The sequence below is a fragment of the Megalops cyprinoides genome, chromosome 18, assembly GCF_013368585.1.
Source record: "Megalops cyprinoides isolate fMegCyp1 chromosome 18, fMegCyp1.pri, whole genome shotgun sequence".
Lineage (NCBI taxonomy): Eukaryota > Metazoa > Chordata > Actinopteri > Elopiformes > Megalopidae > Megalops > Megalops cyprinoides.
This window is the reverse complement of record NC_050600.1, coordinates 24,591,881-24,613,594: the sequence shown is the minus strand read 5'-3', so window position 1 is coordinate 24,613,594 and position 21,714 is coordinate 24,591,881. Positions and strand designations below refer to the sequence as shown.

At 46.0% G+C, this 21,714-nt stretch overlaps 1 protein-coding gene across 1 annotated transcript in view; it reads left to right on the top strand.

Annotated features, from left to right (window-relative positions):
• The window catches only part of LOC118793025 (nuclear factor NF-kappa-B p105 subunit-like), a 31,886-nt gene that overhangs the window by 1,577 nt on the left and 8,595 nt on the right, over positions 1-21,714 (top strand). The window contains exons 2-11 of the mRNA XM_036550970.1: positions 5,493-5,536; positions 6,628-6,718; positions 10,763-10,803; positions 11,123-11,221; positions 16,173-16,321; positions 17,193-17,356; positions 17,918-18,076; positions 19,523-19,627; positions 21,169-21,260; positions 21,472-21,610. Of these exons, the coding sequence (XP_036406863.1) occupies positions 5,493-5,536; positions 6,628-6,718; positions 10,763-10,803; positions 11,123-11,221; positions 16,173-16,321; positions 17,193-17,356; positions 17,918-18,076; positions 19,523-19,627; positions 21,169-21,260; positions 21,472-21,610 (1,083 nt within the window). The remainder of the gene's footprint in view (positions 1-5,492; positions 5,537-6,627; positions 6,719-10,762; positions 10,804-11,122; positions 11,222-16,172; positions 16,322-17,192; positions 17,357-17,917; positions 18,077-19,522; positions 19,628-21,168; positions 21,261-21,471; positions 21,611-21,714) is intronic.

Here is a 21,714-nt window from a genome sequence, read left to right as displayed (position 1 = left end):
TAAGCAGTTTGTCTGTGCCCTTTCCTCCGTGTTGTCCTTGTGTATAGTCTCCGCCATGGTTTGCTGTGCTGCATGGGGATGCTCCAATCGCTCAGAGAAAGGAGTACGAATGTACTCCCCCCACTGACATGGAGAGGAGAAAAAATGGTTGGCTTAAGTCAGCAGGAGCAATCTTACTATCTCATCCCCAAGTGCAGCTGGCCGCCCAGTTCAACGGGTGGTCAGCAGAAGAGACGGCCATCCAGGTTGCTCTGGCGTTAGAGGGCAAAGCGCTGCAGGTCCTCACAGAGCTCCAGCCCGAGTAGCGTCGCAGCTAGGCAGCGATTAAGGGGGCGATACAGTGCCATTTCGGCCACCATGAGCACACTGACGACGCCAGGGACAAACTGGTCGGCTACTGGAGGGAAGAGGGAGAGAGCCTGGGTGCCTACACCGCGGACCTACATCTGTACGCCCAGTGGAGGTACCCAGCCTTTGACGCCACCACGCAAGAGGAGCTCATCCTCCAGGCCTTCGTACAGGGGCTCTGGCCAGAACGACTGCAGGAGCACATCCATCTGCTTGCGCCCGGACTCTGTTGGCAGCCCTGCTCGAAGCAGAGTGGGTCGAGCATGTGCTGCGCACAGGAGAGCGTCCCCCCAGCGTGAGGCACCGCGTATGGCAGGCGGAGTGTGAAGGAAGTGACAAGGAAGAAGCGGCTCGCCAGGTCTCCACCGCACCGCCACAGCAACCACGACGGGGAACGAGGAGCGTGGGCATTCGACGGAGGGCTGCTACCGGTGTGGAAAGCCAGGTCACGTCGCACGCCACTGCCCGGCTCCGGCTCCCCCAGAACACATCGAGCACATCATGCCTGGCACTGATGGGCCGAGACCGCGGGGCTGGAAACCCACCAGGCTGCACATCACCACAGTCACCGGCGAACGCACCCAGATGCAGGGGGAAAAGTCACTCTGGGTGTCCGTCGCTAGCCATAGCAGTAACCATCGGTTTTGGCTAGCCGACATCCAGGACCCCTGATTCATCAGGTTGGACCTGCTGGCTAAGTGGGAGGCCACAGTGGACGTCCCCAGGGCTATGCTCTACCTGGGGTCGGACGCTGTGGCTCTCCACTCCGCCGGCAAAGAGGGACTGCAATTGACTGCCCCGTCACCGCCGCCGGCCAGGAAGCCCACCGCACTGCCTCCATCAGCCGGAGGGTCCGACCCATCACCAGCGCTAGCCAGGAGGTCCACCAGGCTGCCGCCATCAGCCGGAGGGTCCGCTCCGCCACCGCCGCCAGCCAGGAGGTCCATCAGCTACGGTGGCTACGGTAAGGCACTGGCCTGTTCCCCGCAACATTGCAGAGCTGCGAAGCTTCCTGGGGCTGGCATCTTATTATCGGCAGCTCGTCCGGGACTTTGCCACCATTGCCAACCCGCTGCATCAGCTGACCCAGAAGGGCCAGGCATTCCATTGGGGCGAAGACTGCGCCGCCGCCTTTGCCCAGCTCCGGTTGGCGCTCATCCAAGCTCCCGTGCTGGCGTACCCTGACCCCCAGCGTCCATTCATTGTGGACACTGATGCCAGCAACGTGGGCCTCGGCGCGGTGCTTTCCCAGGAGGGGGAGCACAGAGAGCAGGTCATCGCATACTTCAGCTGCTCCCTCAGCCGACCGGAGCGGAATTATTGCGTCACCTGTCGGGAGCTGCTGGCCGTAATCCTGGGGCTTTGTCACTTCTGGCCGAACCTCTACAGGCGCAGGTTCATCCTGTGTACCGACCACGCCTCCCTCACCTGGCTCCTCAGCTTCAAGGAGCCAGAGGGGCAGCTGGCTCGGTGGCTCGAAGCGCTGCAGGACTTCCACTTCGAAGTCCGAGCCGGGCATCTCCACACCAATGCAGACGCCCTGTCCAGATGCCCCTGCAAGGGAGAGGAGTGCCGGTACTGTTAGCGCGTTGAGGACCGGGATGCGGCGACCCCAGTGGTGGCAACCCTGCAAACCATTCCCCCGGGCGACGACACCACCTCTCCGGCAAGTGGCAATGGCGGCGTGGAAACCCTGGACCAGCAGCAGTTGCGACAGGACCAGCTACTATAATATGCTACTATACACTACTATAATATGAATCAAACGTATGGCAGTCTTGCAACTACCGGTTTTGGGACATTAAGCCACGTTAAGCTTTTTGTGTCAATGGAGAGGAAAACGCTTAACATGAGATAACGACCATACTCCTAGGATTTCGTTTTTGATTGTTTGACAGGTGAAAGTGTTTCTGACAAGAGATGTCCGAGCGGAAATTGGTGATCACTGATCGCTGTCTTGGAACATTAAGCCACGTAAAGCCTTTTCACGTTAAGCGTTTTAGAATGTCCGGATGACTAGGCTACGTGACGTCCGTTGACCATGATGCTTGGTGTTATTTTAATAGCCTAATTAGGCTAATAATTATTCAGTATTGCTAATTATTTATCAAAACTTCATCAAGCATTCAATTCTTAGGTAAATAACAACAGGATAATTATTTTAAATATTTATAAAATTAAAATATTTATAAAATCTTTTATTTTTTGCATCTGGTAGAGTCCTGTGATGTCTGCCTTTTCCAAGAGGGGGTGCTGCAGCACCCGCAGCACCCCTACTTCCCACGGCCCTGCCAGCGGCTGACATCATGTGTCTCGGAGGAGGGCACGTTCTTGTCCACGCTCTCCCGGATTGACAGTGGGGGTTGTGCAATGGGACCGAACATCAATGACAAATTGGGCATTCCAAAAATTCGGCAAATTGGCCATTCCAAATTGGGGAGAAAATGGAAAAATGAAAAAAAAAAAAAGTAATGTTAAAGACATCTTTAAACAACTTTTTAATCTCTGATGGTGATGCTACAGGCTGAAGGAAGGCAGTTCCACAATTTGTGGGTGTCAAAAGTAAAGTCTGTTTCCTGATTCTTTTCTGGGATTTAAGGGATTTTACCTTTTGGGAACTATCAGATTGGCATATACAGATCTAAGACCACATGTAGGCTGATAAAAAATTAGAACTTCAGTAAAATATTTTGGCGCAGAGTTGCTGGTGTTTCTGGTGTTCATTGTTTCATTATAGTAACACATACTATACAGAAACAAAAGCATGCAAAGGTTCTTGCTTGAGAAGGGTGTTATATGAAATCTGTCTGTCAGTATTGTAAACTTTTTAAAAATAATTTAAAGCAGCCTGGAGTCACAGTAATGACGCTGATACAGTAGAGGTGACTACAGACCAGTGTCTCCTCTAAGTAGCCTACAGTTTCCTAGGTAGCTGGCAGAGTTCTGCGCGGTCAGGTCAGTATTAATATAATTAACAATGTGAATTACTGTCAGAGTTTAGATCTTCAGACTCTACTGATTCATCTATTAGTTCATATTAACCTGGACAGTGATAAAGACAACTATGCTGGTACAGTTAAAGTTCCACAAAAAGTTCCACAAAAAGCTGCTGCATACAAGTAATTGCACTGTCAGTGTAAGAAAAATTTTAAGATGGGATAACGTTGTGGAAGGGACGAGGTGCAGTAAGTGAGTAGTTAAATGGCAAAAAGCTGTCATTACATCCAGGTAAAATCCGTTGTGCTTGAATCAAAAGGGCAATAATGGAAAGCTAAACTATTCCAGCCTCATCGCCGCTGGGTGGCAGCAAACACAAGCTTGGTTGCAGCTTCACGTCACTGGGAATTTCCAGTGAGGAAGTCATGTTCCGAGTAAAGTTGGCTAACGTTAAAGTTACGGCTAGCTGGTTAACAGACCCACAGTTGTATGGAGGGCGTGTAGCCACCTTGTTTAGCTAAAACACATGGCGCAATAATTTGCAGCTCCGCTGTTATTTTGGCGTAGTGGCATTGCCGTCTTTGTAAACCTGGACGCTATCGGATTCGCAAAAGGTAAAATAAGATAGAGTAAGCATACTGCTGTGTCAGTGAATTGGTGGTGTCAACCAAATAACAATCTTGCTAAATGTATGCCTTGATAAAATATTTTATCAAGATTATGTGCTCAAATTAAGTTTAGCTGTACCAAATGGCTGTCTTCGTTTTCGCACCTGTATTAGATCATTGTTGTACACCTTGCGTCTTTCATCAGAGTAAAAGCTAGTGCGTGCTTTTGTGTGTGTGTGTTATCTTGGAGATGAGAGAGACCACCGGAGTATATCATTAGCTGTATCTTTATCGCTAGCTGTTGAAAGCCGTTAGCGCGCAAAGATAATTTGTGAACATGTCGTGTAACGGACTAGTGTGTGCGATCCAGGAAGGCTGGTCTAGCCAGCTGCCTATTCACCAGAAAACACTGAGCCCTACTGATGGATAAGACAGAGCTAACAACTTAAGTCAGGGAGTACGATTTGTCTTTCGCTCTGTTGACGGTGTACATTGCTAAGATCGCTAACGGTACACTTCCTTCTAGGCACTAAAATATGCAATAAAAACCGCTCTGTTGAAAAATACAAACTGTATCAAACTGGCGTCGGAGCACCAAACGCTAGGTAGGTAACACTATTTGAACTTGTGTGGTCGGGTGGATCCAGTTGGTGAGACATTGCTGAGACATTGCTGGACAGTTAACGACAGTAGGGTGTTGAAAATTGAAGCGACATCCATTTAAGTTATTCTGTTGAATAATGAACCTTAGCGACTCATCCAGTTTACAAACCTGTTGAACCTAATGTCAGTTTATTTAAGCCGCAACTGTCTACCAATGCTAGGCGAATCGCTCACAGAGATCATTGACTGATTGTCTAACGTTATGTTTTCCAAATGTCTGTATCGGTTACTGTAACGTTAGCTGTCTGGCTGCTTTTTGAAGAGTTTTGAATAAAATTTTTAATTAATGAGCTTGTAGATATAGTATGCCAAGCGATGCTTTGCTGATTAGCCGCTCTCTGGAAGCCTGACTGTCGGGGAGCTGTCGGCATTGGACCTTGCAGTGGATGCATCGACGAACATAAGCAGCATATAAACGTGTACCTCCCTGTCGGATCGTGTAGACGCGTGCGGTACTACCGTGGTCGAGATGTAAAAACCGGGGTTACAAGTCTATAAAACGAACACTCAGTGGATGCTTTATGTCGCTGTGTTGTATGTAACCCCACTACCTTAAGTTATTACCTTGAGTTATTAGTGATAATCGCATACTTTAGTAAATGTTCCATACTGTTAACACCTGCAGTGTGAATGTGGGATTGCTTTTCTGATTTTATAACTTAGTTTAAATTAGGTTGCTTCACTTTAGAATCAGGTTTAGGAAACTGTCCTTACGACCAGAATGTTGCAGGATTTAAATCCTGGTGGTGTCACTGCTGTTGTGTGCTTGAGCAGTGTACTGAAACTGAAGTGTTTGTGCAAATATTTGCCCGTGTAAGTAGGCAATGTATGAATTGTAATCTGTGTAAAAGTGTATGTTTCTGCTGTACAGATAAATTATGTCATAAGAAGAAGCGGGGCACTGTGAGAGGTAACGCTCTGTACCTTTTCATGCAGAAACCATGAATGAGGAAAATTCCTACCTTCCTGCTCACGTACCAGTAAGTATCACTGTTGTCTCCATGGCAGCACACTACTAAGCCTGTGAATTCATAGATCCTCTGAATGTTGCCGCAACTTCTGTAATGATTTCTGCACATGTAACAGAAACATTGCAAACATTTTACACGTGGGTTGGCTTTTTAACATAAACCAGCAGTCTCTGACCCTGGTCCTGATCTGCCATCCAGTCGTGATCTACAACCCAGTCTGCTTCCAACCTGTTTTTCACTGACAGGTTAGACATCTCGGGGGCATGCTGGCATTGTGATAAGGTGTCAGTGGAGTTAACATGGCACTGCCTAAACTTGATGCAGTAAAACAGAGTGTATATCACATGAAGTTGAAGTGATAAGGAGTCTGTCGTACCAAAAATAATTATGTGAACACAATCAAAAGAATTCCTAAATGCATGTGGTGCTTGGCCCCGTGAAGATGTTAATTTATGACCGAGTTCCAGCAGATGTACGGTGTCCTGAGGTCCACTGTAACACTGGTCATGCCTCTTGTTGGGCAGAAAGATTGATATTGGTGAGCTGTAGAAGCATCTGTGAGAAATTGAGCCTGAAATCAGACATCAGTGATTCCTGTGGTCTTGGCCAGTTAGCATCTGACTCCATCCAGCTCCTACAACTTGGGATCCTGCTTCACAGTCTTGCAATGTTGTAGGAATGTTATGTGTTCCAGGATAGTTAGACCTATGTGTCAGCAGGGGTGCATGGGTCCTCAGATGAGTTCACATTGCCAGTAGTTCCAATCTGAGGTTAAACATGAGCAGGAGCCATTTTGGTTGGAGCTGCTCCAGAGACCATAATCTGTAGTGCCTGAGCGGCGATTAGCTCAGTCTGGGGCCCTGACGTACAGAACCGTAGTACAGTGAGTGCACCTCCACACATTGTCAGCTCAGACTGTTTGTGCAGGATTCCCACCCTCTGTACATGAGGACGTGCAACTGATCAGGCAACAACCAACAGGTTTTTTTTTTTTTTTTGACTCCCAAGAATGTCAAGAATAAGACCACCTACTCTGGTAGGTGAAACAGAACGCTGGTGTGACTGTACCGTGACTCTTTTTTTCCTGTCTGTCTCTCCAGCAGTTTTTAGACCTGGACCCGATGCCCTGGATGGGAATCGACAATCTGAATTTCCCCCCTGTGTCACATCCCACCAACTCACTCAAAACAGGTGAGTGCCACTGCAGCAGTGACATCTTCAGAGTATCCTTACAGCTCTGTTATATTTCTGTGGAGTTGACTCCTGGTAAATGCATAGCTCAGGACTGTTGTAATGCAGTAACGCACTTGTTATCCAGAGTGTGCACTTATTATCCAGAGTGTGTACTTGTTATCCAGAGTGTGTACATAAAAATTAGTAGGACTGAAAAGGGACCAGCTGCATACTATACAGTAAAACAGAGTATGCAATTATTCAGCTGTCAGTCATAGGAACTTGACTCAACTTGAGTTCACCTTCACTGTCATTATTGTACATTTATAAAGAAATAGGTGTTTGAAAGTATTTCTTGAAAGTACTTTTTGAAAGAATTTTCTTTGTATAATTAGAATAAAAAACAAAAATTTTTGCTGGATGTAATAAGATGGCACAGGTCAACTTATAAATGCTTGTTATGTCCAACCAAGAATTTTTCCTAGGTTTTCTTTGACAGAAAAAACTTTAAAGGGCACCTATGGTTTAAATTTGTGTTCAACAGAAGAGAATAGAAAAGCACCTCCCCGCTGGGTTTTATAATCATCTGTGCCTGTTTGACGTATATGAAAAATGACATTTACGTTTAGTCATTTAGAAGGTGCTCTTATCCAGAGTGACTTACAAAAGTACGTGATACCACATCATCAGTGTCATCAACTGATAGTCGGAGTCACATCATCAGTGTCATCAACTGATAGTCGGAGTCAATACCAAACATACAATATTCTGCGAAGTACCTGTCAAATGCTAATGTTCACAGCCCTTGATGGAATTTAATTGTTTGAATAAGTATTAAAATGCTTGCTAGTTAACAAGAAAAGGGGACAAATCCCGAGTTTTATTCTCTGTCATCAATATTCATGATGCAGTGCCTAAGAGGCCCGCATAAAAGAACAGGTACTTTATTTAAATCAATTGCTTTCCTGCCTGAAAGTATGGGAGAATTCAGATCTCTACATTGTCACCATTCACACAGAGAGAAGAGTGTGCTAATCTGAATATCCTTGATCTTCAGCACCACGCAATATTCAAATGCAATATTAATCGAAATGCACATCCTTAGCAACCGTTGAGTTTGTGTAGGGAAGAAGGTTGTCCCACAATTGCAGGGTAAGGAAGAGAGAAAAGAGGACAAACCAGCCAGAAATGAACCCCAACCCCATTTCATCTTGGGGAAAAAAATTTATTTATTTTTTTTTTCCATTTTGGTGATGTCACAGTATGGGGGGAAGGGGGTTGCTGTTTCCTTCCCTCCTCCGCTCTCACTTCTCCCTTCTCCAGCTGCCTCTAAAACCAGCAGGGACCACACCCACTCCTTTGAGTGGCGGTCTGTGAGCGGAGGCAGGGTTCAGGACCGTGAGAGCAAACGCGCACGCCGTAGCGCTTAAGAGACCTGGTTTGTGACCTTCAGGTTCCGTGTAATGTCGTTGGGTCCTCGGGCAGGGTGCCTCACATTTGCGCCTCAGTGGAAATATGAGCCTGTGTCAATGGATAAGTCGCCTAGGGATAAGGGAACCTGCTACGCAAATCATCCATGGACCGGCCGGGCTGCATTCCAAACAGCTGGCAGTCACTTAAAGTGTTAACACTCGCTCGCTAAAGACTGATCAGAGGTCAGTGGGCGAGGGGCACAGTAAATGGACATGTCAACATTAAGGGTGAAAAAGGGCAAAGAAAGCAGTGGTTATCCGAAAGCAAGCACACTTTCACGCCCCATGAACTTTTCAGTGAGACTACTCAGACTTCTGTGATGCAGCATTTGAAACTGCGACAGAATTTCTCATTGGAATGTAGTAACGCTAACTTGATGACAAGTGACTTGAAATTGTTGGAAAGTAGAAAAGTACCTAGTTAAACAGATATGTTTTAAGGGGCAGGTGGAGATTATCAATGAAAACATGTGCAAGCATGTGCTTCAGTAAAGCAGAGGACGTAGCTACAGTGCTGCACCTTCTGCTCCTGAGAGATGAGAATAGCATGTACTAGATTAAAGTACAGACAGAATGTGAGAGGACTGATGTGGGCATCCCATCCAGGACACAGAGGAAACAGTCCCCTGAATATTCACTCAGTTAGCAGGGAGGAGCTGTCAGCAAAGACAGACTCTTACTTTTTGTTGTTGTAAAATCTTCAATATGGCTGCGTGTGGTGAATGACCAGCATTCTTTGGCATAGGCAACATTTCTAGTTCTGGCTGAGGACTCCTTGAATCTATGAGGATAAGCAGAGTACCAGTGACAGGGCATTCGACGTGAACGCAGCGCAGTGTCAGGGGCTGCTTAGAACGATGCGTCATGTGAGCCCAGCTCAGTGACTGGGACTCTGTGGCCCTAAGCCCTGATCTGGGATCAGGTGGCTGAAGCTTGATCCACATCTAAACCATTTAGCTCAACGTGCATAAATGCATGCATGATCAGAGCTAGGCAGCACAATCAGACTGCATGCCTATATGTGTGTGTGTGTGTGTGTCTGTTTCCTGTGCACATGTGGGCTTCTTCGATCACAAACATGCTTCCTGTTAAAGGCACAGCATGTATGTCAGGTGGCAATACATGAAGCTGTTGAGTGATGAATGATGATGAACTAGGAGAACGCAAAGGCAAGCACAAATATACATCAGCTTTAGCTAGCTTAAGTATGTATGGTTTAAACAACCTGCAAGCTTGTCAGCTGTCGAGCTATAGTATCTGCATTGGCTGAAGTGTGGTTTCCAACCATGCATTTCTTTGTCTGATTTGTTTCTGGAATCTGTCCTACAGGTGTGGAGACACAGATGTCCTACAGTAACACTCAACAGCTTCTTAGCTAACTAGTTAAAATTAGCCTCCTTGCTAGCATTAGCCAGTGTTGTTGCAGCTTCTGGAATATAACCATAACAGCTGGTGCAGCGACCAGTTCATAATGCAAACAACAGCCGTCCTGAAACAACAAATCCTGATTAATCGTAAACTGTGCGTGGATGTCACCATTGTGCTTTGGCAGAGGAAAGGATATGAGCCAGTTTAACAGTGGCTCCCTGCCACTGCCGCTGCAATCTTATGATATGTGAGCGTACTTTATTTACATTTTAAATGTCATCGTCAAGATTGCAGGAGTGTTTTGGATATCTAAAAATCACCCACGATGGTTGAATGTATTGAATATTGAATATATTGAACGTACAGGTGGGAATGGAATGCTCCATTGTGTTTATACTACAGTACTACAGTATATATGATGTGTATCATCAGGGATATAATTTCATGTTGCAACACAGTGAAAAGAGAAATAATCACTGGGGGTGATTACTTTCTGAAGGCAGTGATATATATATAGTGTGTGCGCACCACAGTAGTATGTTGTTATTGTGTATACATAGTATTGTGTGCATAGTATTATAGAATTGAGTCTAAATATTTCAGAGGAGTATATGTGTACATTGTGTAGCAGTGTGTACAGATTGAGGAGTATTCTGAATGCCTATTTCTCTATCTTTACAGTACATAAAACTAGGGCAGTATAGTGTACGTTATCACAGTGATGGGTATACAGGGGAGTGTATTGTATATACGGTAGAGCAGAGTTTACACGTAGAATGTTGTATATGCATATTACAGTCATATATAAATTATGTCATGTTTTTGTTTGTGTGTAATATGTTTTGTTTTGGCTGAATGGAGGTGTTTCAGGGACTTCCACAGGCATTACCTCGCCTAGTTCCTGTCACCTACAAATTTGTCTCAGAATCATCACACAGGACTTTCCATTGCTGTCAGACAGGGAATTTCTAACCAAAGTCCACTTTCTATAGAAAGCAATGCTGAACAAATAAATTACGGTTACCACATATAGAACCCCCCCTCACTTTTCAGCAAGTGTATTTATGATCAGTTCAATTTGTCAGTTGATTTCAGTTACTCTTTACTGAAATATCAACATACAGAACACATTTTGAAATTCTGGATGGATTCTAATGTAAACCGTTCACATATGAATTCATATTTTATACATTTACGCAAACCTTTTCTGTCTTAATTGCAGCTGACGGACCTTACCTTCAAATTATAGAGCAGCCAAAACAGGTAACGTTTCCCAAGGATGCTGATGTTCAAATCACACACTAACACTATTACATTACGGTGAAGCTGACTTCTTCCTCACCATCTCCTCTAGTCTGATTGGCTCTGACCATCTGCCCAGAGAACATTCTTTACTGCAGAGGGTGTGAAGACACGGAACATTCATTATATTTATAGGTGCTGTTTGAGTTTGTCAGATAAACCTGGGGGTAATATAATAATGGACTGAACATCCCCCGCTGAACATCCGATAGGACAGCTTGCTTGACGTAAGAGGCATCCGATTGGATGGTCTTTTTAACGGGGATGGGTTCTTTTCCAGAGGGGATTCCGGTTTCGCTATGGCTGTGAGGGGCCATCCCATGGGGGGCTTCCAGGGGCCTCCAGTGAGAAGAACAGGAAATCCTACCCCCAGGTGAAGGTGAGTCAACCAATCGAGGCACAGCAGAGGGTCGGCACGGACAACGGCAAGCGCAAGGTCCACGCTCTGATCATCATAAGTGTTTCTGCAGTAATGTGAAAACTGAATTGCTCTGCTTTCATGTAAAGATGAAAGTGCTTTTCTCTCTTTCTTAGGAAACAGAGTCATTTCAAAAGTAATCAGTTTCAGTTCTTAGTTACATCTGAAAACGGCAAGCAATGAAATACCAAACTGTTTAATAGTATGATTTCAAATATTATTTATAATCAGTCTTAAAGACACATCAGAGCTCAGTTCTGAGTCATTCTATTCTGCTCCAGTGTATTTTGTGTGCAGACCTGTATGTTTAGAGTCCAAAAAAAGCACTAAGGAAACATTTGGGTCAGTATGTGATTTTGTGCTGTAATATTTGAGTGAACATACAGAGTAAACCATTTTGACATTGATGTGATGCTCCATAGAAGTTTGAGTCCTAGCATAACAGGCGGTGTTTTTCAAATAAAGCAAACTGTCATTGAAACTCTGGGTTTCTCGAACCCTCCACCTCAGCAACCCCTGTTGCCCGCTGCTGACGCAGTGAACAGGAAGTGGTGAAGATCGCCTCCAACAGGAAGTGAGGCCAGCCCTTCCTCTGTCTCACATGTAGAGACAATCTGCACTCGTGAATAATTTCTTTTCATTATCACTGAGGTGACACCTGTTGTGTAGGCTGAATGTAAATGGTACCAAGTATATTTCTTACATAATTTTCAAATTTTCATGGTGAAATACTGTGAGGTTTGCTTCGGTGCTCACCTGAGACAGTTATTACTGTGGTGTTGGTCTGAATTTACATTGAACTTGAGCTGAAGCAGCTAGCTAATAATGTGTTGGATCTGCCCTTTGTGTCCTTTTAAAACCCAGAGTTGCTTTTTGATTTTGCTGCTGTTCTTTCATTTGGTTGAAATTGAAAGAATGTATTGTTTTTTTGGTTTCGGGCATCAGGAGGGAAGCAAGACTTTTTTCAGATGGGGAAAATTCTTTGGCCCTTCTGGAAAGTTTTGGGAATCAACAGCGTTTTCGAAAGTGACTGAACTGCAGTCCGCCCTGCAGTTTGTGTTGCGTGGCGTGAATCCCTCCTTGCATACAAGAATTGGCTTCACTGCTATACAGCCAATGCATTACCTTCTCACAGCACCGTTGCAATATCTCAATGTGGCGGTCGTGCGGGCACAACGTAGTCGGAGCGTTTCGCGTCAGCTGGAAGCTGCAAGTGACAGACACACACCACAGTGTGTCTGGTAAGGCGCTGAGTCACATTCACTTGAATTCACTCAGCCCTTCAAGAAATCACCCAGCTCTTTCTCTACAAGAACAATGGCATTTGTAAACATGGGGGTTTCCATTTCCTCTGGTAGTTTTTTGTTTTGATTTGTTTTGTTCTTGTTTGCTTGGTGATTTTGCTGCTAATTGAGATATTCAACTTGAGTTACAGTTTGTGCTTTTCAAGAACTGCTCATCAGAAAGTCTCCTTTGGCTACTCGAAGCTGGTGCCATGATATGTGTATATATATACACATATATGAATATGTGTGGACATATTTGAAAATGTGTCTTTTTTTTTCTCTGTAAACATCAATATTCAATTCATACATTAATATGATGTATACATCAATTGAGTTTGTGGACAATACAGAAAATATATTATTCAAAAGCGGCTATGGCTATACCACATAAGATCTCAGGGGAGTAAAAAGATGAATATTGCTCAAAAATGCATTCATGATATTGTATATCATGTTAAAACAAATATGAATGGATGCAAAATACTCTACTGGACCTTAAAACAGATTTTAAACACATTTGCCCTCATATAATTGCATATCATATAGATTACTATAATCCTATAATTTATTAATAAATAGCAACATAAACTACAGATAAATTAACATAAAGTTTCTTCATTGTAGCAGGTTATAGTGGGGCAGGACTCCACAGCGCTCAATTTTGTTAATTGAGCATTTGAGGTGGTTGCCTTTTATTTGGTTGAACTGTGAGCTAGGACAGTAAACGGTATCTGGACTCAGGGTGTAAGTGTGTGTGTCTGTGTATGTGCGTGCGCGTGTGTGTGTGTGTGTGTGTGTGTGTATGTGTTTTCCCAGCTGAACTGTCCTCTGGTCACTGGGTTTTTGTGTAAGTTTCCATGCCTTGTATTCGGTTAAATGAAAAAAAAAATTTTGAGTGCTCTCATATTGCACGGCTGAGATAACTGCTTTTTTTGATGTCGATGCATACAGTGATTCATTTTGTCCAAGCGAAAGTGTCGTTTTGAAGCCACGTGTGAAACACTACAAAGGCAGAGAGGCGGGCAGCCCTGTCGTCTGCCGGCGTGACTCACATCCGCCATGCTTCCAGTTATCGCAGACGTCACGCGGGCCAACCGTACGAGGACACGAGGCTGTGTGCTGACAGAAAACGTTGAAAACAAACCATCTCAAGAATTGCTGTTGCGCTTCGTTCTTTTTCTTTTTCTTTTTAAAGACAGGGGATTTTCTGGGAAACTGTCCCATGACCCAGCACCTATGTGTCAAGGGCAACAGGAGCGATTGAATCCATTTTCTGTTGGCAGATTTCTCGCAGAAAAGCGATTAGAACAGCACCATTCAGCATGCCTTGCAAACTGCCAGCATGTCACATCAAAGCTTGTTGAAACTGCTCAGAATCTGTGTGTCAGTCACCACATATGCCACCCGGAATGGTGTAATTAACATGACGCAACTGAACATGACGCGGCAAAAGTTGTGCAAAGAATTATGGGAAACTAATCTGTGCTGTGTTCCTGTTCGCTGTTGTGGTGTATTGGTCAGTAAATTGAAATCCTGACCACAGGCCCATAAGTTCAGATGAGGGTGCCGTTTCCCACGAGGGGAGGCCGTTTCTCCTGAATTTCTACCCAGCATGAAACTGAACTGAAACCCAAAACCACTAAACCCAGCTTCTAGAAGAAGCTGCAGTACTGATCTACCCCCAACCACCACATCCGCAAGGGCATGGGTCCCCAAAATCTACTGGCATGGGATGTCTGTAGATGTCGTTGTGGGTAAATTGTGTAGTGGATGATTTTAACAAATTTAATCATTAATTTAAATTTAAACTTAATCAGTCATTTCATATTTGGTTATTTTTCTATTTTTTCACAGTTATAGAGGGAAATTTAGAATGCACGTATGTAAAATCTAAGCATGTCAACTAATTACCAGTTCACTGATTAACGTCCAAATATTGAACTGCAGTAGTGTAGTGCAGTGGAAAAGCGCAGGGCTCTTAACCGAAAGGTTGCTGGTTCAATCCCCCAATGGAGCATTGCTGTTATACCCTTGGACAAGGTATTAATTGCCTCGTTGCCTTATTGAATGTCCAGTTGTATAAATGGATAAAATTGTAATCTATACACCTCATTCTGGATAAGAGAGTTTGCAGAGTAGAAAAGCTTAAAAAAATGAGGTAGGTCCAGAAATGTGAACCAACTTAGTTATTTCAGTTGTGTGGTCTGTTATTATGTGCAGTGCCACTGCTCATCACTGCCCCTTAATGTCCTTCTATTAAAACAATGAGCGTAACCCCAACAAATGTTTTAACTAAAGCCAAGCAGGCAGGGAAATTTGCTATTGTAATGTCAGTTTTGGTCACCGGGATACATGAGATGCTGAGATTCTATAGATGCTGAGTATGGTTTTCTGTTCTCAGTTCAGTTCTTTTTTTTAAACATCACACATTATTCGTTTAATGTTTCACGTTTGAAATGGTTGAACAAAGTACTTTTTAAATGCTGTTTACCTCCTTAATAAATGCCATCGTTTTATCAGTTCACATACAAGTTAAATAGGTCATGGTGTCCATTTCAATACGACAAGGTGAGATAATTGATTACGTTATGATTCAGGTAGAATACAATTTCACGATTTGGTGGTGGGGAGAACAGGGGAGAAGGAGTGAATCTGCAGTCTCCCATGCAACAGCATGTGGCACCGCGTCACTGGATCCTTTAACGAGACCAGCATAGGTCAGTAACGAGCCAAGGAGCCTCAGCCTGCCTGTCACAGCAGGCACAACCGCTACAATACCGGATTGCCCCATCTCACTGATACACACTGACTCCAGACCAGCTTGTGAAGCGTGTCCTTTGTCATTCAGCCCTGTCTGAACCTGACCCGGGCAGCTTACTTCCTCATACAAACCTGTCTAGGAGGCAGCCAGTCAGTGAGCTAACACGTTTGTAAATAAAAATACACTACTGTGGTATATTGTGGATTGTACTTGCTAAATACTCGATTCTAGTTAAAGCCACTGTGTCACCTTTCCATATTAATATTTAAGGCCAGTCACCATTCAGTTTCAAAAGAGCATTCTGTTTCTAACTGACAGTTACAGCAGCAGATGCAAATTAACAGCAACGATGCTGCATTTCACCTGTTACAGATGAACTGCAACTTACAATGGAGACGATTAACCTGTCTAACCAAACAGGTCTATCCAGTCTGGTCAAGACAGGCCGTGGACTGCCCAGCGGATGCAAGGCATATATGTGCTGTCAGCAGTAGGAGGAACGGTGTTAGATCTGGACAGAGGTCCACAATGTAACTGAATCGGCGGAGCGGTGAATTAATAGTGTATGAAATGTGGCGCCGTAAACCAGCAGTGTTGCAATGCATGAAACGGATGTGATGAATCAAAGTCAGCGTTAGCAAAGTTAGCAGTGATGTAATGTCACGCAATGAATGACCCAGGTTGTAATGACTGAACAGTGAGGTAATGTGTTCTAATGAATCAACAGTGAAGGAATGAATTTACAGTGATGAGTGATCAGTTCTGTAATGAATGGACGGCGACGGCTGAACAGCGAGGCAATGGATGAACGGGGTTGTAATACTATAACGAGGTTATAACGGGTGGTGCCTGTCCCCCCTGCCAGGTGTATAACTACCAGGGCCCGGCACGTGTGGTGGTGCAGCTGATCACCTCCTCCAAGGACGCCCACCTCCACGCCCACAGCCTCGTGGGTAAGCAGTGCGACAAGGGGGTGTGCATCGCCGAGCTGCAGCCCAAAGACTCCAGCATCAGGTGGGCACCCTGCGGGCGTACGGGGGGAGGGGGACAAGGAGCGAAGACCGTCCGATCCACATGGGTAGCGTAAAGCCAGCTGGATAGTTGATGTGGGGTTTGGGTTCATTTCTGGCTTGGATTTGGTGTTTTGGGTTAATTACTGGCTTTTATAAAGTGCCTTTGTAGGACCTCATCTTACAGCTTGGGGAGAGGACCTTGGTCTTGAGTGCATTGTGGGGTGTGGGGTGGGTGGAGGGGTGAGGGGGGGTTACTTTGCCTTGAATGCTGCAGTCTAGACAGCAGGATGTCGAGTTGCCACTATGTGAGTCAGTGCCATGTAAGCTTGGGATTCCAGTTTGGTAGGTTAGGCTCCCAATCTAGTCTGCACTGGTGTGCTGTACACGCTACACCATGCTTTTGTAAAAGCAGCCTGGAAAGAAAAGTCCTGAACTCGACAGTCCAGACGCTCAGCTTGACCGGAGTATTTACTTATTAACTAATGTAAATGTAACTGCATGCCCTGGCTGGAATATTTTGTGATACTTTTTTTTGTTCTTGTTTCATACCCAAAACTGAGGATAGTTTGTATGCGTTAAATCATTATACAGTAATAAAGCACTTTTAAAAAAATCCCCTGATAAGACAGCCACTTTCACCTGCAGCAGCTATAATGAGTGAAGATGTTCTAGATGCACTTATCTTAATGGGTGAAGATGTTCCTTGTTCTAGATGCTCTTATCTTAATGAGTGAAAGTGGTCCCTGTTCTAGATATGCTTACTTTAACTGTTGTGATCAGATGGTAATGTGAGGGAGAAGTGGAGCTCCTGCAGAAAGAGTATGGGGTGGTCTAGCCAGCTCGCTGACAGCCCTGTTGTTGAATCACTCCAGTTTCCCGAACTTGGGAATCCTCCACGTGACAAAGAAGAACGTGAGCAAGACTCTGGAGGAGCGCATGACAGAGGCCTTCCGCATGGGCTACAACCATGGTGTGACCATCCACCCCGACATCGACTGCCTTCCCGCAGTCGGCTGCTTCCCCAGGGAGCTCACAGGTGTGTGTGAATGTGAGTGTGTGTGTGTGTGTGTGTGTGGGGGGGGGGGTGAGAGAGTTAGTGAGACTATGTGTTTGTTAGTGTGTGACAGTGTATGTACCTGTGTGTATGTATGTGCCAGTCTTGACAGTCTGTGTATATTTGTGAATGTGTGACGGAGCGAGACTGTGTATATCAGGGCAACAGGGTGAGTCTGTATGGTGTGTGTATGTGTGTGTGTGTGTGTGTGTGTGTGTGAGTGAGTGAGTCTGTGAGTGTGTGAGTCTGTGAGTGTGTACATCCTGTGCGCATCACTGTGCATCTGTTTCCAATACTGTCTGTATTCTCGGGGCCAAGGGTCAGTAAGGTTGTATTTTTTTCTTTGGCCTGTGTGTGTGTGTGCGTGCGTGTGCATGTGTGTGTGTATGCATGTGTGTGTGTGCGTGCGCGCATGTGTGTGTGTGTGTGTTTGTCTGTGCATGTGTGTGTATGTACATGCGCATGTGTATGTGTGTTTTTCTGTGCACGTGTGTGTGTGTGTGTGTGTGTGTGTGTGTGTGTGCATGTGCGTGTGTCACACAGAGCACCAGAAGAGCCTGATAGCCAGTGCGGCGCAGAGCCAGTCTAGGGTGATGGACCTGAGTGTGGTGCACCTCATGTTCACTGCCTTCCTGCCCGACAGCGATGGGGGCTTCACCCGCAGGCTGGACCCCATCATCTCAGACCCCATCTACGACAGCAGTGAGTGTGCACGCCCCATATACTCCCCATCTGTCCACATTCTCTAATCTGTACCCTGCGTACCACAAAATACCCCCAAAGCCGCACCCTCAAAACTGCAACAGCACTGAGTGTGTGGATTATAAATTCCCCATGTGTCTGCATCCTCAGATTTGTACATTATGTACTACAGAATACCCCCAAATAAGAACCCCCCAAACCTGCCACAGAAGTATGTGTGTCGACTCAGTTCTGTACCAAGATAGTACACACCACAGCAGTGAGTCACTAAAGCCCTACACAGTCTGGAGTGATTGCATGGTCTTTCTCAGGACTACTTCCAGGCCCCCTGTCTCTCCATTTTTAAAAAGTGTGACATCACCACAGCAGTGCCGGCTTAGTCTGGCTGCCAGCGCAGGGCGTAATGCGCAGTGCAGGGCGACAGAGGCAGGCGGGCAGCTTCCTGCGCGTTGAACGGAGGGAAAACAGAAAAAAAAAAAAAAACTCAGCCCAGTTTCCCTCTCTGGTTTCGGTTCTCTGCCTCGGCTCAGAGAAACGCCTCCGCGTGTAGTTTCCTCACCCCTCAGGTCCCACTCGGGAGTGAAACCAGGCCCTCCCACCGTCATCCCGGGGCCTGATTTTATCATGTCGGTATTGGCATCTCAAAATTGCCTGCGGTTCCGGGCGCCGCTCAGATCGAAACGTTCTAAATGTGGCTCTGGGGGGAGGGGGGCGTTTGCAGAACGGCACTCAACAGAAAAGCAAGAGAATATTTCAAGAAGAGGAGAGCGCGGCCTATGCAGCTCTAATGTTAACGATAAGGAGTGGTGCACGGAGCAGCCAGGGGATTGTGGGGAACCCACCACACGTGGGGACCAGTGTGGCCTCTTACTACGTCAGCAGTGAAATCACACGAAATCCCATCTGGTAACCGCATGGAACGTTTTGGTGGTGTTGGAGCGCTTGTGGCTTTGCGCCAGGGGCAACTCGTGAGAAAAGACCGGGGGAGGCAGACAGCTCTCCTGCAGTAGTGGGCCCAGACTCTTGTTCTTGATGATTGATGATTTTTCATGATAACCATCCCCTTTTAAGTCAGGATCACTGACTAGCATCTTACTTCTCTTTGTCTTAACATGAGGGTGCCTTTGCCTCATGGAAAATAAACTAGGTAACTGGCTGAAACAGTCATCATGTCATAGTTCTGATCAAAATTATTTTATGTGTCTCAATTTCTTTGCAATTGGAAAGATTTAATGTGGGTATTGCCACCCTTACCACAGCTGGTTTGTAGACATGTATTTGCCTGTTTGTCTGATGTAAATGCTAATAAACTTACATACAGTATGTGATGAATAGGTGAAATGAGTAGGTATTGAACTGTGGTACTCGGAGTGTATCGGACAGAGGTGGCTAATGACTGAAACCCTTCTCTCCTCCCCAACCCTTTCCCCCCACCCTCCACTCTAGAGGCCCCCAACGCCTCCAACCTGAAGATCGTGAGGATGGACCGCACGGCAGGGTCTGTGACAGGGGGCGAGGAGGTCTACCTGCTCTGTGACAAGGTCCAGAAAGGTAAGGCCATGTCTCATACCACCTACCCTCCCAGAACAGAGGGTCACCTTTACGCACCCTGATGTGCTTAAGCTGCTCCATTAGCGATCGTGGCTGTCAAAAACAGTGGCTTTGATTGGCCAGAGCAGGTCAGTGGTTACTCAGGTGATTGGCCCAAAGTCTCTGCCTTTTGCTGCTGATTGGGTGACTACGCTGGGGCTCTCGATTCTCTGCTGGGGTACCTGTCTGGTTGGTGGTAATCCCCTGGTGCCTGAAGCAGCTTCTTGTGGTTAAAGAGTCTGCTATATGAGCTGCTCTCAACTTTCTTCTTCAACACTGATATCAGCTCACGGAGTGAGGATACAGCCACCAGCTGACCAAGTACTGCTCTGAGATCAGTATTGCTGAGAGGAGGGTAAACCCCCACTGTAGTAAAATCCTTGGATGAGTCAGGGACATAATGTTTTTACAGTATTGCCACAGCGTTGTTACACCTGGACAGCGCCAGATTCCTGTTCTCACTTAGACAAACCTTCTAAAATCACAAAATGCCAAAGATACCATTTTCATAGCACTGTCATACAATGCAATGTTACCTTGTCATGGAGAGAATGTCTTACAAAGACCAGCATTGCAGCCAACACTGTAAACTGAAACCAACCAAGTGAACATCTCCGCACACACTCTCACTCTCTGGGTCAGGGCTCTAGTGAACCACTGCCCATCTTATTTGCTCAGACGTATGTACAGAACAGTTATTTGTACTCTGTGTGAAGGAAGTGTCTTGCCTGGGGAATTCCCCTGCTACCAGCACAGTAACGGTGTCTGTGTGCAGGGGAGGGAAGAGTGGGAAGCACTGTGGTGTAGCGGTAAGGATCAGGGCCCTTAACCCAAATGCTGCCGCCTCCTTTCCCCGGCAGGGCACTGCTGTAATTTAAGCCGAACGGCCTCAGTATGTATGTGTCAATGCATGATAAATGCATAAAAAATGAAGCTCTGTAAGTCTCTCTGGATAAGAGTGCCTGATAGTAGCAACTGAGATGTAAGGCCTGCCAGGCATTGCGTAGAAGCCCCAAACAGCAGAGCACCAATCCCGACGTGCACCAGTGTACCTGTCGCACCTTCTCACCTGCCCCGCACACAGTGGGTGGGCTTATGAGCCCTTTCTGACACGCCTATCCTGAATTTCCAAAGGTCCTAAATACATGAGAAGACAGCAGGAGCAACTAAAACATTTGTAACTTTGTAGAGATTGAGATTCAGTAAGGGGTGGCCTTATGGTTATCAGTCTTTGTCGGGTCTGTATTAAAGTTAGTTGCTGTCCGGAGCTATGCGTGGCTGGCAGGAGCATGGCTTCTTCTTGCACGTGTGCAAAGCCCTCAAATGTGCAGGAAACCACAGCCGCAGACCAAACAAGAGGATCTAGCAAAGGCGTGCTTGGCGAGTCGGATATGCAAACAACATTACCTTCTGAAGGTGGATTATAGGAGCTCAGAGAGCTTCCAGAGGTTTTTTTTTCTTTATCTCCATTGGTGATGTTTCCTTTACCTTGTCCCCGGCAGATGACATCCAGGTGCGCTTCTATGAGGACGACGAGTCCGGGCTGGCTTGGGAGGCATTCGGGGACTTCTCCCCAACAGACGTCCACCGACAGGTCAGTGATGTGATTGCAGCGTTACAGGAATCTGGTTGGGATGCCACACATTGGTCATGCGGGAGGTTTTCTTTGCCCTGGAGTTCAGTATCTCAGGTCTTCGAGTGGCCTCTCTCGGTGGCTGCTGTGACTTTGCTCAAGGGTTTTTGCGGTTTGTGGTTGTCGCCGGTTGACTCACCTGGCGGTTTCGTCCTCATGACTTTCCTTCCAGTTTGCCATTGTTTTCAAGACGCCCAAATATCGAGACCTCCACCTGCAGAAGCCCATCTCAGTCTTCGTGCAGCTGAAGAGAAAGTCCGATAATGAGACCAGCGAGCCCAAACCCTTCACCTACCACCCACAGGTTATCGGTAAGCCTCGTATCGCTGGCCGTCACAGATCACACCTGCTTCACCTGCACAGATTCACCTGCAAAGGCCTAAGGCTCAAGCTTCTAAGCACTGCACCATTATCA